This window comes from Pleurodeles waltl, chromosome 3_1 (genome assembly GCF_031143425.1).
Source record: "Pleurodeles waltl isolate 20211129_DDA chromosome 3_1, aPleWal1.hap1.20221129, whole genome shotgun sequence".
Taxonomy (NCBI): Eukaryota; Metazoa; Chordata; class Amphibia; order Caudata; family Salamandridae; genus Pleurodeles; species Pleurodeles waltl.
The window spans coordinates 179,518,235-179,537,375 of record NC_090440.1 but is presented as its reverse complement, the minus strand read 5'-3'; the positions used below and the strand labels follow the sequence as shown (position 1 = coordinate 179,537,375).

Genomic DNA, 19,141 nt, shown 5'->3' with positions numbered 1-19,141 from the left:
GGTGGTGTGCCTTGTTTCATCATCAGAAGATAAGAGATTACATCAGCTTTGGCATTGTCTGACGAATAGGGAGCCACTTGTCGAGGTTTGCTGTTTTGGGTGGAGGTACACCAATCTGGGCGTTGTTCTTGTCTCTCTGGTGTCTGGGTATGTGAGTGTTTCTCCCCCTTCTAATCCATGGAAAGTCCTAGGAAACATCCATGGGTTATGCCACTGACGTGTATGTTTCAGCAGCTCCAGTTTTCAAGGTCGATTTGACACTCTAATCTTCCAAGGAATATGGGGCCTCATTTACAAAGCCCATGCTCCACCGGAGTGTCACTTTTAGCGATGCTCCGGTGGAAATTTACAAGGCGGTTGTTAGACTTGGCATCCTTGGTGTGGTCTCCCCTAACCTTTTGCCTCTGTTTCACAGGTTGTTGATGTGTGCTTGACTCTGTTTTTTGCTGTTTTTGTTACTCTGGGCACTTTACCACTGCTATCCAGTGCTAAACAGCAAATGCTCCTGTATAAAATATGTATGTAATTGGATCTCCATGATTGGCATTTTTGATTTACTGGTAAGTCCCTAGTACAGTGCACTAGAGGTGCCCAGGGCCTGTAAATCAAATGCTACTAGTGGGCCTGCAGCACTGGTTGTGCCACCCACATTAGCAGCTCTGTAATCATGTCTCAGACCTGCTACTGCAGTGTCTATGTGTGCAGTTTTAAACTGCCAATTCGACTTGGCAAGTGTACCCACTTGCCAGGCCTAAACCGTCCCTTTTCTTACATGTAAGACACCCCTAAGGTAGGCCCTAAGTAGGCCCAGGGGCAGGGTGCAGTGTATGTTTAAGGTAGGACATATACTAATGTGTTTTATATGTCCTGACAGTGAAATCCTGCCAAATTCGTTTTCACTGTTGCAAGTCCTATCCCTCTCATAGGTTAACATGGGGCCTGCCTTTAAATATAATTAAAGCGTAGATTCCCTTTGGGAGCGGATAGACATGTGGAGTTTGGGGTCTCTGAGCTCACAATTTAAAAATACATCTTTTAGTAAAGTTGATTTTAAGATTGTGTGTTTGAAAATGCCACTTTTAGAAAATGGGCATTTTCCTGCTTAAACCATTCTGTGACTGCCTGTTTGTGGATTCTCTGTCTCAGTCAGTTTGACAGTTGGGCTGTTTCCACCTCTCTCTAGACAGTGACACAAAGGGAGCTGGGGTGTAGCCTGCATATCCTGATGAGCCATCTGTGCTAGAAGGGAGGGGAGGAGTGGTCACTCACACCTGAGAGGGTTGTGCCTGCCCTCACACAATGCAGTCTCCAACCACCTGGTGTGTGTCTGGGGCCTGGCCTGGGCAAGGCAGGATTTCACAAACAAGAGAGACTTTCCTTTGAAGTAAGCCTACTTCAAAGGCCGAAATGAGTTAAGAAGGGCACCCAAAACCACAGACTTTAGATCACTTCTGGAAATCAAGAGGAACCTCTGACGGGAGAAGAGCTGAAGAGCTGAGGAGAAGTGCTGCCCTGCCTGTGACTGTGCTTTGTGGAGCTATCCTGCAGTTGCTGCTTCTGCCTGGTGAAAGGGGACAAAGTCTGGACTTTGTTGTTCATTCATGCTTGGGAAGAAATCTCCAAGGGCTTGTCCTGAGCTTCCCTCCTGTTATTGAAGTCTCAGGGCCATCAAAGACTTCCCCTGCCAGCACCTGGGCTCTCTGCTGAGACTCCTGCCCTGCCAAGTGGTGCCCTATCCAGTTTGTGTTGCCTTGACAGGTAAAGCTGGCAGACCAAGATTGAAAATCCACGCACAGACCACTGTGTGAGGAAATTTCCGACGCAACCTCCGTGACGCGGCTGAAGAAACAACGCGCTGCCAGCTCCACGACTGAAATCGATGCAGCGGTTGCAGCGTGGCTAGAAGATCGATGCACATGGCTGGAGAACGACGTGCTGCATCGCTAATGGAGGCTGCTAACATCGCAATCCACACAGCGTGGTTTTGCTAACGCCGTGTGGCAGGATTTTCCTGGGAGTGCCGCCCGGATCGACGCATCACTGTCTTGCTGAGAGGAAAAACGACGCACACCTACCCGACCGGAGATCTCGCTTGCGGGTCAGAAATCGATGCACTGCTTACCTTTTTCAAAGCACACTCGCCCGTGCGTGTTTTAGGTCCTTGCTTGGACAGGGGGTAACCTGACTGCCAACCAAAGACCCCATTTCTAACAGTGGTGTTAGGTCATTTTTTGGGGCTTAAAGCTGCCTTCTAAATATGACCCCTTCACATGCATCACTTAGCGTGGAAGGGGTGTGCAATGGGTGTTGCTGTGGGCATTCCACTGCAACACCCATTGCATTTTGATGCTGCCCCAAATTTAAGAGGAATCATAAACCTGAGGCAGCTCCAAAAACTAATGCCACCCCATGGGTGGTGTTAGCATCACGCAACAAGGAGAAATACTTTTATTTCTCTTTGTTTTTGCTTTTTCTATCTGTGCTGCAGCACGGATAGAAAGAGCAAAACGCCATAAATAATTGTGTCCCTTCCTGCACATAAACAATCAGTAAATAATGAGGATTTGCTACTGCTATGTGTACTGCAGAATCCCCATTATTGATTGTTTACGTGCAGGAAGGGACACCCTCCAGCACATAAACAATCCTTCCCTGCAACGCAGACACCCTTGCACTACGGTGCAAGGCACCCTTGCACCATAGTGCAAGGGTGCCTGAGTTGGAGCTAGCCACCTAAATGTAGTGCCAGCGCTAGGGGAAACACAGGGGTGCACTGTATTTTTGTAAATATGACACATCCTTGCATTTCTGAATTGACGCAATGCGGTGCTGCCAACTTTGATGCAGTCCCGCGCTATCCCATTTCCTCGTAAATGAGGCTCTAAGTCTCCTCCATAGCATTTCCTGGACCTCAGCCCAGTAGACTGCTGCTCGCTCCATATGGTCCACACGGCCCCTCAGGTTTCCGACACCTCTGCAGACCTTTCAAAGGCAGGATATGAATTCAGTCTTAAATGATCCAAGTTCTGGGTGATTGGCATTGTAGGTATTGTTCCACAGTCTTCTGGAGGAGCTTGCAGTTTGCTCACACCTTTCTCCGTTGCTTAGTGTATCCACATCTCCGAGACCATGCCCTCTTTGGGAGTTTTGCCCTTCACCATTCTGTTTCCTGATGTCCCAAAAGCTAGTCTAGGAGGGGTGACCAGGGGGTATGCGTGCAGGGTCACTGTCTTGTAAGTCTCTCTCCTGTGAAGAGATTGCAAATTCTCAGATGTTTAGTGAAAGTGGCGTATGATGAAAAGGTTTCAGGTCATTATTTAATCTTCTGGACCTGGGGGACCCTGCAATAACCAGCAGGTTATAGTGAGCGTGGCCATCAAGTAGGCAAGTGTTTATATGCTGTGGGTGAAGCTAAATGCAGGCAGGAGGGGAAACAACATCTCCGGTCCCCTCAACAGTGTAGACAAACTGTAGCGGTGTGGGGGCTTTCCAAATGAGCAGTGCACCTCCCTCCTCCTAAGGGAGCACCAGATAACTGAGTGGGAGTTAAACTCTGTGTGCCCAAGCCACCGAGCCTTCTCAAGAAGCTGGGCCTCTGCAGATGAAGCCCCTCCCTCCAGCCCGGTCTCTTTCAGGGGCACCTGCGAGTTGTACCTGGGTGGGCCAGTCAGGTGGTGTAGAGTAAGGAGAGGTGGAACACACCCGCACTGTTGGGACAGGAGGGTAGCGCTCAATATCCTCTATCTGGGGCAACCTCTGGGTTGACTAATCGCCATAGGCCTCATTAAGCCCTATTGACTCACTGGGGCCGCGCGTGGAAGACAGCTGGTGATGATGCCTCGGTCTGTCCTCGGAGTGGCCTTCTAAGTCAGCATGGCCTGGCCTAGGCTGTATGCTGAAATGAGGAGTTCGAGGCCATAAGCGGCAGTCTTACCCGTGCTACACTCCTTGGTGGAAACCTTAGGGGCAGCAGGGCAGGATACATGCAAAGTTTCCTAAATAACAGCTGGCTGTGTAAATCATTCCCATTTAGATTAATTTCATTCCATGTGGATATCATACAAATCTGGCACTAATTCAGTCTTGAAAAACCAAAGTTGGATTCCCCTATTAGAGTTGTAGTTGTAGTTGATTCCAACTTGCAATAAGTGAAAAATGACAGTGTGATGAAGTAAATGTGCTCCTCATTTATTTAGTAACGAAATCACCAATGGTTAAACATACCAGAACCAATGGTAAAACATTTCAAACAGTGCTGATATAAAGAATATTCAAGGTTACAGATGCTCAGACATTGCCTAATTGTGCAGAACACTGATCAGCATTTAGTAAAGCACATTTATGCAAGCTTGTGATAAATAATTTTACCTGTTGGCATATTATTCTGTCAGCAGTTTTAGTCCAGATCAAATTGCCCTTTGATGAAAGAAAATGCCTATAATAAATGAAAACATAGTTTAGAACCTGATTACATAATCCACGTTGTACTGCTGTTCAAAATAAACTATTGAAATCTCGTTTGATATTCTTTCTAGACCACACACTGTTATAATCCACTCATGGTTCTAAAACTAAAACTGCAGTGCAAGTTCATAATTATATCACACAGTACTATATTTTCTCATGTTCCAGTTAACTAACAATCTTGTTTTCCACAATTACGACATCAGGTTGTTCAGCATGGGCTTGAATACTGGCCATGGCAACATTCCATGAAGAGGAAACCCTCATCTGCAACATGGACCATGTCACCAGCCCTGTTTGAGTAGCACCAGACACTGCCCCATTAAGCATGGTGCAAGAAAGCCAATATCTTCTCTATATTGAGGCAAAGTCGGTTGGGCAAGCCTTGGAGGAAACCATGTCAGTCTTTCTGAACATAAAGTGTGTCAGTGTTTTTTTCCAGAGTGAAATACCTTGTCCATCTGACACAGAAATACTGGATGCCAGGTGGGAAAGGATGCGGGAGCAACCATTGCACTAATACATCACTAATGTAATCTATCCCTCAATGGGTGGTTTTGATTTCAATTAATTAGACGCTATCAGAGCTAATCAGTGGGCATTTCAGTATAAATCAAGAGACATTCTAAGGGTAAAATGAGATGGCATCTCAGAACAACTAGTACGATTGTTCAAAGCAATAATGAAAGGTAAGAATACCATGAGAAATAAAGCTCTTTGATGTGTTGTATAAACTTCAAGTCTATTTAGCTTACAGGGTTAATTAAATGTATGCAAGGCATGAAACAAATCATGCAAATTAACATATGCATATATATAACAGCTAAAATAAAAAAATATACCAAGTATGTGAAATCATTCAACTAATCTAAAATTGCAGAAGACAATCTATAAACACACCATATACAAATTAAAGCCAATGTAGTCCAAATCACTTATATTACATCTATCCCAAGAATGCTGGGACTACAGAACAAAAATTATTCACCAGCATTATGGGGTGCGATAGTCCTCCTTATTGTAGTCTCAAACATTTTAATTACTTCCCAGATAAATTTTAAAATTCTAAAAACAATCTTAACAAAAGGGCCCTCCAAAGATATTTCATAGCAGTGAAAAATGTTGTATTCTCTAAACAATGGGAATAAATAACCCTTTCTCAAAAGCAAGATGCATGGGCCCATAGTAATGGTATGAAATAAAATCTCTGCATCCAGTGTGCAAAGCCTACTTTTAATGTTACTAATCCCACTATCCCTTGGCCCTACTCAATCAACAAGGTTAATCTGCTGAAATGTTACCTTGATAAAGGCCTTGTGGCTTGAGGTATTCAAACCGCTGTACATTTGGTTGAAGAATTAGCACAACAAACACTTTCTTAAAAGTGGTTTGGATATAAGCTGATCTACTGAATTTAGATCCTTTTTATACTCGTGAAGACGCATTGCATGGTGCACCCTCCTCTAAATAGCGCCAATGAGCAATTAAAGCTCTTGAGACAATGTTCAAATGTCATTTATAGGGAAGCCTTACTATTACAATGTTCCTATTGTGGCTAGAGTGTAAGCTAGACTCCTTCTTCTGCTAGCATACATACGTAAAGCTTGATATCCCTGGAATGCCCAATTCGAGCCTCATCATAAACTGAGGAGTAGTGAGACTAATGTAGAATAATTTGCATACATTTGTATGGATCCTCTCCACAGATCGAGTATCACCCATGAGTTCCAGTCTTCTTGAAATAAAATAAAAAAACATTCGGTTGGAAAGGAAAATGCTACTTCATCAATGCTGTAGGGATACTATTGGGCCCTGGGGCCTTAGATGATTTAGTTTTAGTTAAAATTATAGAGCCAGTTCCACATGCCAGCTTTTCTGTAGCTTGCATGTCACAAATGGAGCATCTATCCAGGGGCGGCTCCTCCTCAATGGCGAAGGAGCGTCGCCCCACTGCCTAAGAGCCAGTAGCTGAAAAATAAAATTACATTTTATTATCATTTTATTTTTCAGCTGCTATTTTTCAGCTGCTGGCTGAGCCATCATGTGCAGGGAGGGGCGGGGCTGGGGCATGAGAGGAGGAGTGAAGTGGAGGGCACTTAAGTGCTCATCCCAGTTTTGCCGGCTGTCTTAAACTGGCAAACAGACATGCACACTTAGGTTTCTCCAACCTCGCTGTGTTGCACTCAGACCAATCCTGGTGCTGCTCTCATGCAAGGTATAGCATGAAAGCAGCAAAAGGATTGCATGGGGAGCCTGTGCTGGTGTACCAGGGACTGCTGGGACACCATCAGGTGAGAAGAGGAGCGAGGTGGCCGACGGCGGCAGCAGAAACAGTTAAGGTTTTTTTATTATTATTTAATTTTTTGCCCTGCACCCCTCCCAACCCTTTGAGATTTGCAGCGGCCGCTGACGCATCTATCCATGTCTATTACCATAGTGTCACAATAAAAACTGGCCCATCAGTATGGAAATGTTATTATCAAGTTCACAGCATTGAAACCCAAAGGTAAATGATGACCAAAATCTGTGTGAGTCCTTCTTCTTTACAGTTTCATGCATATAATTCTATTTAACATTAGTGATAGCCTAGTGATGTCTTTCTTCCAGTGCTTAATTTGTAAATAAAAAGGTGCCGGTGCTCAAAGCTCCCCTCTTAAACAAGCGGCTGTTGCAATTAAAAGTGCGAGCACACGCTACTGAGGCAGCGTAAACCTGAAGCCACCTCGAGCCTCTTCAATCCATTTACAGCCGCCCCTTACCCCTTCAGTTCACTCTTGTAGCTTCCTGCTTTTCCCCTTTCTGACGCTTTTTTGTTTTTCTCTTCCTCCTTCTTTCCCGCATGTCTTTTGCTCGCAGTAAATGCTTGAGACAGAAAACTAAGCCCCGGCCCTCAGAAATAAGTGCCGGTGCTCAGCCCCGGAAACAACAAGCACAAATTAAGCACTGCTTTCTTCTCTTCTTCAGTAACTCTCACTGACAAAACTGAGAAAAGGTTCCTTTGGAGACAGTGCGGAAGACCAATCTTAGGTCCTTCCCTTTTTATACACTCATTATTAAATCAGAGATCACCTGAATTATTTTTAAATGAGTCTGCATCCTCGATACGGAGCCCACCGATCTTACTGCAGATTTGTACATACACTGCCAATCCTTAAACACCTTTAAACCTTTTGTGGTGACAAGTTCAAGGGTGGAACTAGTTATATTGCTTGGCACAAAAGCATGGCCTCCAACATGACCCTTCACGTCTGGACAATGAATGGTAGAAAATAAGAAGCTGGTCTTGAAGTCATTAGTCACAGCAGGCAATAGTACAGGCAGCCAATCAGGCCACCTTACTCCATTTTCTCAATAGTACCTGTGACAAAGTGCAACAAATATAGGAAAGTGCAGCATATAGGCAGCAGATTCCTTAAAAAAATTCACAACCTTGAAATTAATATCCGAACAGAACCAATGGCCTTGCACCAGAGTATATTCTAGTATCTTATTGATGCCTATTAGCAAAACGAGGAGGAGTTTTATGTACAAATGCCAGTGTAGCTGACTAATTTTCATAGTGACTAGGCCTCAAAGGCATTGTACTTTTTTTTTTCTCCAGATTTTTCAACTTCAAGAAAAAAATGGCTCATCTTATGTGTGTTTGTATGGTGAGCATCTCACTTGGGAGGTTATCCTGGCCCTGAGGAAAAATGTGACCCTAGCTCCAACCTTTTGGAATAGCCAGGTTTTTAGTTTCTTATAGTATTCAAGAACTGAACTAGCGGCTCCAATGTGCAGGGAAAGGGCGTTGCAGGCTTTGGGAGCCAGGTACAAGAAAGCACGCCTGCTTGCTCTGGTTCTTTAGATGGGCAGGGAGGCAGCAGGCCGAGGAGAGGTAATGTGCCTTTCCAGAGTGGCTGGTGGTGGGGGCGTGGCTGGAGGTCACGCAAAATGGCCGCTGCTCTTTAGAGCTCTGTGAGGCTTCAGCACTTCCTGGAAAGAAGGAGATGTTTTCACATCAAAATTATTAATTTCTTCAGCATTTTTGAGCACCGGAGCACTGCAGCTGCATAAATATGCCTTTATCTTACAGAGACATCAAGTTCTGAAGTCATTTCAGAGACCTCATGTGAGTGCCTGAGGTAATTATTTATCTGCGTCATTTGCGTTTCACTCCATAAGCCTCTGCACAAACCTAAACTTTCACAGAAATGTTTCTATTTGACTTTTAACTGCTTGCCTGGATGTGATTCTACAAATCTAGTTTCCTCTGCAATGGAATATTTATTACCGACTGACAGCCAGCTGAACATTTGACCTCTCTCTTCAAACACAGTTAGCTGAGTTTTTCAACTTTCAGTATTCACTGGCAGCTCTTGTCAAGGAGCTCTTTCAAATTGCTCTTCATAACATGGTAAATGCTTTCCTTTGACGGAGGGGATTTTTTTCCTTTTCAGAAGGTTCCCTTAAAACTAGTCACCAATTGTTTGACTACGTGCAGTAAAGTGCTTTGCTCTTGTGGTATTCTGTCATGCCTGTTATGAGAGAATAATTTAGGATTTTCTATTTATATATTTTTTATTATATTTTGCTATGTTGTTGGAAACTTCTGGCAGCAGCTTCTCATTGTAATATAATTTCATCAACACCTCACATTGCTGGCTTCCTATTACCAAATTGCTGCTGGCTTTTATGGGGAGACCACATAATTCTCAGAGTTGCCAGTCATCATCTTTCTCCAAGTATAATAATCGTCTTTGAGTGGTGCGCACACATATAACTAAATCTTCTCTACCATCAACTTTAACAATGGATAGTGCTGCAGTCTTTTTAAAGGATGGCGCCTCTTCATCTCATGCTGCTGGTGCAGTTGCGAAAAAAACATCTAACACCTCCTCCGTCAAGCGCCCAAAAAAAGACCTTGATTCTCCCTCAAAATCACCTACACATCTTACTCTAGATGATGTCATGGAGGAATTGCGTGCACTAAAGCCCTTTATGATGGACACTAATGCCTCTTTGCAACGTATTGAGGAGCAATGGTCCCAACATGAACAACAAATTTGTACTCTGGAACAGAGAGTCAGTAGCCTTGAAGATTGTAACACTGTCAATCCTCAGATCTCTAAAGACATAGCTCAACTTAAAAGGCTTACTGAAAGCTTAGAAAACAGAAATAGGAGAAATAATCTTCGCCTTTTTGGGATTCCAGAAGGTTCTGAAGGCTCTAACATGATTGCATTCCTTCAAAAAGCAATACCTTCAATTCTTCGCTTGCCTCCTACCTCTCCCCTCTCTATCCAACGGGCACATCGTTTAGGTCCACAGACTTCAACTGGCCCTCGTGCACATCCTAGAGGAATTATTATTCTCTTTCTCCAATTTACTGACATGATGCAAATACTCTCGGAAGCCAAAAAGATGGGCTCTTTGCTATGGTCAGGTCATAAAGTATTTTTCACACAAGACTTCTCTCCTGCTACAGCTGCACGTCGCAAACAGTTTTTGGACTTGCGTCCACAACTCAAATCCTTGAATATTCGATATGGTCTTCTTCACCCATGCCTTTTCAAAATTACATTCAAGGACAAATCTTACTCGTTTGAGGAACCTTCAGCACTACAAACGTTTATTAACCAACACAAAACAGAAGCAATGGAACTAGGAGCATCTGCAATTACTTGAAGATATAATTTAATTTGTCTTTAATGTTCTTCTTTTTTTTATTTCTGGACAGTTTTATAGTAATGGTTATGTTTAATATTTATATCCATGGTTTTCCATCTCTGCATCTTCTTATTTTCTTATATATATATGTATATTTTTTTTAGATAGTGTTCTTTGTGCAATCCTCATGTTCCTCTCCCAACCGTATCCCTTTCTCACCATCCAAACTGTTCTCCTACACGTTCCACTGTTAAGCTTTGATTTTTATTGTTTTTCATGTCACAGTCCTTTACTGTAGTCATTACGTTATTTGGTCTCCTGAATGGTACATTTTTCGTTTGTATGTTTTTTTTTTTTTTTTCCCATGAAACTGGCCTTCATATGTTTTAATATCTAATATCACTTTTCTTGTGCTGAAGCCACTCTTGCCTGTCTTTTCAGGTTTTCCGCTGTCCCTATACCTTTCGGGGTATTCACTTTCTATCTTGTTTTTTTAGCTTTCATGGACTTTAGTCCCTGTATTGCCACATCCATGTATATACAACTTCTGGAGGTCATCTTTCTCCTTTTCTTTTTCTTTACTATCTTGTTTCTTCCTCATTTCTTTGCTTTTGCAATATTGATATTCCTGGTTTTTTCATTGTTACAGCAGTTGTTTATTAATACTTCTTGTTATGCAACTTAGAACTGTTACTTGGAATGTTAAGGAGCTTAAACACCCCATTAAACGCCAGCGTGTCTTATCTCACCTAGCTTGTTTGAAATGCCACATTGCTTTGTTGCAAGAGACTCACCTCAACGACTCTGAGGCAATTAAGCTTAAAAAACAATGGGTGGGGGACGTTTTCTACTCCCCTTCCATCACAAACAAAAATGGGGTAATTATACTCTGTCATAAATCTCTCAAACCTACCATAATTTCACAGCATCAAGATACAGAAGGTCGCTGGGTACTTGTTACATTTACAATTGACAATATTTCTCTTACTATCCTTAATATATACGGCCCCACACATCCAGATCCAAATTTTTGGAAGAATCTTTCACATATTGTCTCTGAACATTCCTCAAACAATTTACTAATAGGTGGTGACTGCAACCAAATTCTCGATCCATTTTTGGACAGACGTTCCACGTCACGTTTCATTCCACATGCCTCCCACAAAGCTTTTAAGAACTTTATTTTACACCATTCTCTCTCTGATTCCTGGAGACTATGCAATCCCGACCTCTTGGAATACTCTTTTCATTCTCCTACCCACCATTCCCATTCCAGGCTTGATTATATCTTTCTGAGTAAAGGTTTATTGCAACATATGGTAAACTCTGAAATCGGTGCTATTTTGATCTCAGATCACGCACCTGTGATTACTGACCTTGATCTTTTTCTTAATGGTTCTAAAACATCTTCATGGAGGTTTAATAACTCTCTACTTTCAGATGCTACTTTTATCGCTTCCTACAGTAAGTTTATAGGAGAATACTTTCACATCAATGATAGTGATCAACTATCATTTCATTTTGTGTGGGATGCATTCAAAGCAGCCTCTAGGGGTTTCATCATAAGTTACGCTCACTCCAAAAAAAAGTCTGCTCAACAAAAATCGACTTCCATCCTTGAAAATATAAAGTCCCTAGAACATGAATACTATACTCACAAAACTAGTAAATCACATCTTGAAGCACTAGTCTCAGCTAAAATGGAGTTTAACCAATATACCACTGAACAAGCATGCGGCACCCTCCTGAAAATAAATGCCAGATATTATGGTGGTAACAATAAAGCTGGTTCTCTTCTAGCTCGATATTTGAAACAAAGAAAAGAAAAAACAGCTATTAAATCTATCACAGATAACAATGGTGTTAAACACTTTAGAGATAAAGATATAGCATTGTGTTTCGCTTCTTACTATAAGGACCTGTAAACTCCAGAACACATACCAACAGTTGAATCTCTCAACCAATATTTCTCTAATCTCAAACCAAGGGACCCATTGCAGATTGACCTCTCATCTTTAGACCAACCCCTACAATTTACCGAACTATATACAGCTTTACAATCTCTTCCCAAGGGTAAGGCTCCAGGCCCAGATGGCTTCACAGTAGAATTCTTTATTCAGTTTGCTAAGTCTCTTTTCCCTAAACTCTTTCAATTACTTAATCATTTTATAATGTCAGGTTCTGCATCTGGCTCATTTACGGAGGCCATGATTTGTCTTATTCCCAAAAAAGATCGGGATGCGACTGACTGTAAAAATTATAGACCCATATCTTTAATTAATACTGATTGTAAACTCTATGCCAAAGTTTTAGCTCTCCGTTTACTCCCATATATACCTGACCTTATTGATTCTCATCAATCTGGTTTTATCCCTAATAGAAATGTAGCAGATAATTCCCGTACCTTTTTAAATATTATTAACAAGGCATCTAAACTTAAGATTCCTCTGGCAGCTTTATCATTGGATGGCGAAAAGGCCTTTGATAGGGTCTATTGGGGTTTCTTGTCGAAAGCATTGGAATGGCATGGACTAGGTACTAAATTCCGACATTTTATATCCATTCTTTATTCCTCACCATGTTCCTCGGTTATAACAAACGGTATCCAATCTCCTTTTTTCCCTCTTAAAAGTGGTACTCGTCAGGGATGCCCATTATCTCCTTTACTATTTATTTTGGCTCTCGAACCTTTTCTATACCAATTAAAAACGTCTGAACAATTTACGGGGTTTCAAATTAATAATGCACACATCAAATTAATGGCATATGCTGATGATATTCTTTTGTTCATGTCTCACCCTGACACTTCTCTTCCTGCATGAGCTCAACTTATATTCTGATGTATCTGGCTATAAACTTAATATAGACAAAACAGTGGTCTTACCACTTAATGCTCATTGCACTGGCTCTGTATTCCTTGATGCAGGATTATCTTGGAATTCTTCTAAGATTAAGGGGGTTATTCCAACTTTGGAGGAAGTGGTAATCCGTCCCAAATGTGACGGTAAAGTGACGGATATACCACCAGCCGTATTACGAGTCCATTATATCCTATGGAACTCGTAATACGGCTGGTGGTAAATCCGTCACATTTGGGACGGATTACCACCTCCTCCAAAGTTGGAATAACCCCCTAAATGCCTGGGGGTATGGTACTGCACTACTCTCAAGGATACATTAAGGACTAATTTAGAAATCCTATCGGCAAAGCTTGTAGATCTCACACAGAAATGGTCTCCTTTATATCTCACGTGGTGGGGCCGCTTGGACACCATTAAGATGATGCTTCTCCCTATCATTAACTTCTTCCTTATGATGCTTCCTATTAAGATACCTAAACTATTTTTTAGTTCAATTGATAAAATTCTATCCAAGTTCCTGTGGAACGGTAAACAATCCCGAATCTCTCTCTCGAAATTAAAACTTCCTAAAGTACAAGGTGGAGTTAATTTCCCTGACTTTATAACTTATCACAAATCTTTTGGCATTAAGCAAATACATCCCTATTTATCTACACTCAATGATGCCCCTAAAAAGCTATGGTTCTCTTTGGAAGAAACATTTATTTCTCCCTTTCCCATAAACACATTATATTTATGTCTAACCCCCCAAAATTCTGGTTGCCCAGCACTATCTCCCATTCAGTCAACTTACTGAAACCTTTTTTTATTTCGCATCTTACCCCCATTAATCAATTCTTTAACAGTCCTATTTGGCACAATAGTTCGCTTAGGAAACAAGGTAAAACCTTGTGTTGGAAGGCTTGGATGACTAAAGGTATTCTTCTCATTTCCCAATTATATCATAAAGACTCTATCATCCCTTTTACTACGCTCTCAGCAATTTACAATCTCCATATTCGCATGAAATCCCAATATATTATTCTTTCTACTCTAGTCCAAGAGGCCCTCAATAGACTTATACATCATAATCATTCCTCTCTTGCATCATCTCCACACCCGATTGTAACTTCTAATTATCCTAGGGCAGCTGGAATTTATAAACTTTTAAGAACGTCTGTTTCATCTAGACTCAAATCACCTATTGAGACATTGTGGGAATCAGATCTTGGTGTTGTTTGGCCAACTTCTTTATGGGATAGAATATGGTATAAGATACATTCCACTGCACGCACTGCAAGCCTCACACAGACCCTATATTTTTTTTATAATAGACTTTTCTACACTCCTGTACGCCTTTACAAATTCAAACATGCACAAAATGACAATTGTTGGCGCTGCCACACTCATCAGGGTACTGACTTTCACATGTTTTTTTCCTGTCCATCCCTATCTACTTTTTGGTCCTCAATATGGTCTCGCATTTCAGCAATAGCTCAGATCTCCTTACCAATGTCATATGAATTACTGTTTTTGGGAGGCATACACGATATCTGGAGTTCATTCAGGCCTCTTGGAAAATTGGTGGACCTTTTGCTTTCTATTGCAATCTCTATTATTACTTCTAACTGGAAATCTTCGGAGAACATTACTCTCAGACAGTGGTGGAATTCTGTATGTTATCATCATAGACTTGACAGCTACAAGCTTGATTCAACAGGAACTTTCTTCAAACGTCATCAGCTATGGTTGCCATTAAGTAACTATCTCTCACGCACTGCGAAGGAAATTGATTTTTCTCCTCCTTTTTAAAAAATGTCAATATATTTCCTGTTTTTCTTCTTATATATACTTATTTCATCTTAAATTCGCTGTAACTAATGCCTATTGCCTCTCTCTCTACATGGCTATCACTTGATTCCCTTTTCTATCCCTAAAGCTCTTCTCCCTCTTTCTTTCTTCTTTCTTTATTCAAACTTGGAGTCTTTGATACTATATTGCTGTATATGCCTAATTCATGTACATGTTTAAATATGCATTTACAAGTACAATATTCCTTATGCATATATATTCACAACTGCATATCTCTGTCCTGGCAATGTTAAGTTAATGTTCTTGTATTTGACTCAATAAAAAACATCTAAAAAAAAAGAATGGCTGGTGGTACACAGTAATACTGGATGTGGCTTTATCCTTACAGCACTGTATTCACAGCCCTGTACTTAGCAGTTCCCACCTCTACATCTGAGGGAATCAAATGTAGGAATCGTTATTTCAGTGTCCATTTCTGCATGTTATTTCCCATTTCTGACAGGATTTCATCTCTCATCCGGTCATTTTGCTTTCCTACAGCAAGTGAAATGACTGGGTGAGCCAGTCCTGGCATGTTGTGCTCCAGCAGGACTCCTTATCTCAATTCAGTCGATAACTGCTGATACCAATCAAGCTGAGATTCCCAGGTGATAAGTGATGCGCCCCTTAGGGGTGGAGTAAAACCTCAACACACAAGTGAATTATCTGATAAAACTAACAGCTGTGTTCACAATAAATTGTGTGGACTTGTACATTTTATTAATTTACACAGGAAAGAGGTTTAAATGATCTCTTATCTGTGTATACGTTAATTGGCCATCAAGTTAAAGTCCATCACCACCTGATACTTGTTAGAAAGCAAAAGGGTCATCTGCAAGCCGTAGAAACTCATGTACAAATTACTAACATATTCCAACTGCAGAATAAGGACATCACAAGTTCACTGAAAGCCCTCCTGCCATTTTGGTGGGAGTGCTTTTAGTAAAAACCAGAGACAGCTCCTCTGTAATACTGTAGTGTTGCCCCCCCTGCTCAGTCCAGCAGGGACAAATAAAATGATAATAAAATAATTTTATTATTATTTTATTTGTCACTGCCTGACTGAGCCATGCACGTCTAGGGCGGGCAGGGGCCATGGCAGGAAGGAGGAGTGGTGGGCAATGTAAAGTGCGCATGCCGGTTTGGCCTGCCGTCTTAAGCCGGCCAAACCTACATGCACACTTACATTTCTCCAACCCAGCTGTGTTACATAGCCTGGTTGGAGAAATGGCACAGGCTCCCTGTGCCTCAGCGAGCGTCAAACCAGCCTGCTCAGGATAATCCTGGCACTGCTCTCATGCTTGGTATAGCATGAGAGCAGCATCTGGATTAGGAGCCTGTGTGCCTGCCGGGAAGAGAGGAGCGTGGAGGCGGCCGAGATCAGGAGCGACAGGCAGGTAAGCTTTTTTTAAATGATTTTTAAACTTCCTCCCACCACCCTTGATTGGCACCAGCTGCCACTGGTTACAACTTCCATATTTTCTAGTATTTGGAATAGTCTGAATATTGTCTTACACAATTATTTAACTGATGTGCAATATAGATAGTTTCAAATATATTGCACTGAACTATAATTCAAGGACCCCCTCAGTACACTGTCAATCTGTGCTGCACATGTTCATGTCAAGTAAATAATTACAGCAAATAACAAATAACAGGCAAGTAAACAAGCCAGTTACAGCAGTATTTCCAAACAGTGGCTAAAAGCACGTATTAGGATTAGGTTGGCAAAGGGAAAGGACCCTTATTTTTCTCCTTTCTTGTGGGGAGCTATTTCAAAGCTAAATAGCTCTGCAGAGGAAGTAGTAGCTGCTCATATGAGTGTACTAGTTTTGCATTTATTAAGAAGGGATTTTACTATTATACTGTTTCTTTGACTGTTTGAATGATTTTGTTTATGGTACAGCAGGTCAAATACAGCTTGTGCTATGCAAAATGTTACCAACAGTCCTAACGGTGCTAACCATACAATACCTTAAGGCTGCAAAAACGGTTTGTGCACATAACTGAGAATTGCAACAGGGAGGAACTCTCCTTGGCCACCACCTCCACTTGCAACAGTGCACAAAGCTCACAAGGCAATTTGTAATGGAAATTATGAATCACACTCATTTCACGTTCAGATGGTTCAGTGACTGCAAATGCAATATTTTTGTGAATGAGGCCCTTAGTTGTTTCAAAATTATTTGTTTTCAAGGAAGGAGAGCTATACCTTTAGAGCTGGTGACATTCTGCTGGAGATCACTGCCATTAACTTCTGTTCCAGACTCTCATCCTTCTAGTATGTTTGAGAACATCCTTTGAAGCACTTTTTAGCCTCCTACCCGCACATCCACTTTTGACAGCATGCAGGGCGGACCCAACAGGGCCAGTGACAGTGAGGCCTTGTTGACCTTGATCCAATATCTCACATACATTTACCATGAGGGAAAGATGTTAAATGATACTTTAAGAGGCACAACCATCTCCTTTGAGGCCGACATGTGTTGATATTTATCTAACAGCAGGACTTTGCTTCCAATAACTTCATTAAATGCTTCTTTTTTTATTTGTTTTGCAGAAGGATTACCCTGAAAACTACCTTTCTGTTGCATAGTTTTCACCAAAAATGGAAGAATTCAATTACAGGCATAATTGATCACACCAATTAATAATAGAGCAATTTCAAGTGACAGTTTGCCAGCAGAATTATAACTTTGCTGTACTAGGTTAGATGTCAATACCTTCTCAGTTTTATCCATTTCCTGTTTAAGTATTAGTTTGTGTGATTATAAAATAGAGGCCCAGATTTAAGAAAAGTGGTGCTTGATGTCATAAAGTGCCACTTTTCTTGTGGCCCATTGCCCTCCCCAATGCCACCATGTGTGCGCGGTATTTAACATACAGCGCACCATGGAGCAGATTAGGGATAATAGCGTCATAATTTTTTATGCTATTGTTGGATTTTGCAGGAATAGTGCCAAAAATGTTGGCGCTAATCCTGCAAAGTACATAGAGGCCCAATAAAAATAATGATGTACCTCCTTTTAAAGCCTTCTCTGTGCAGGCATAAAAAATGATGCCAAAAAAGCGCCATTTTTGCGGATCTCCTAACTGGGGAATGCCTCCCCTGCATTCATTATGACTAGCGCAGGCATAATGTGACACAAGGGTTTACAAAGTGGCGCAAAGCGTGCATTGCACCACTTTGTAAATATGGCGCTGCATTTTTGCCATACTATCACCATATTAAAAAAATTACGCTAATGTTGGCGCTAGGCCCTTCTTAAATTTGGTCCAGAGTGCGTATCTGATGTAGAATAATATCTGGCATGATATCTGCTATGTAACACTTGCAAGTGGTGTTGCATAGTTTGTGATCTATGTGCTACAGGTGTTATTGTTAGCGGCTTTCCAACCTGCAGTAAATATTTTGGCAGCATCAGGCACTGACTGGGGGGGACTATGTCCCCCAACCCCCTTTGCAGCAGGCGGGGCCAGAGGGACACGCAGTGTGCTTAAAAGCGTTTCAAGGATCATGCAGCGCGGGTGTTATTGTCGATGGTTTCCTGGCCCGCAGTTTAAACTTTGGCAGCATCAGTGACTGGGGTGGGAGTATGTCCCCCAGTCACCTTTGCAGCAGGCAGGGCCAGAGGGACACACAGTGCACTTAAAAGCACTTCAAGGATCCCGCAGTGCGGGTGTTATTATCAGTGGTTTCCCAGCCCGCTGTTTGAACGTTAGCAGTATCAGTGAATGGGATGGGGCTACGTACCCCAGTCACCTTTGCGGCAGGTGGGGCCAGAGGGACATGCAGTGCACTTAAAAGCGCTTCACGGGTCAAGAAGCGCAGGACACACCCGAGCCAAAAAAAGGAGATCACTATCTAGAGTGCTTTAAAGGCTACCCTTTTCTTGATAGGGAGCCAATGAATCTCCACTAGGGCTTGCAATACTAATTGAAATGTAGGTATTTTCTTTAGAAGGTGAGCAGCTGCATTCTGCAGTAGTTGGAGTTTGCATGGAGACTGTAAGTGAATGTCCTGGTACAGGGCATAACAGTAATCCAACCTGGACAGTATCGTTGCAATAACAACAGACTTCTGAAGCTCAAAGGGAATGAAAGGAAGAATTGTCCTCAAGGTCCTTAATAAGAATACCGAGAGGAGATGAGTTTATTAATTTGATCTCTAAAAGTTAGATTAGCAACAAAAATCATTCTCAGATTTCTGCCTCTTTGTACTGGAGTTTGGAGTTGGCCCATGCACTGGGGCCACCAAGGGGAGTTCCAAAATGATGTATCCTTGCCAAAGAGGAGAACTTCAGTTATTTTGGAATTTAGTTTGAGACTGTTTTGTT

General features: G+C 41.9%; 1 protein-coding gene across 2 annotated transcripts in view; it reads right to left on the bottom strand.

Annotated features, from left to right (window-relative positions):
- Positions 1–19,141, bottom strand: part of NRG4 (neuregulin 4) — a 227,521-nt gene that overhangs the window by 178,403 nt on the left and 29,977 nt on the right. For both annotated transcript variants that reach the window (XM_069222109.1, XM_069222108.1), the window contains exon 2: positions 4,369–4,435. In XM_069222109.1, coding sequence (XP_069078210.1) covers positions 4,369–4,378 — 10 coding nt within the window. In that variant the 5' untranslated portion in view covers positions 4,379–4,435. The remainder of the gene's footprint in view (positions 1–4,368; positions 4,436–19,141) is intronic.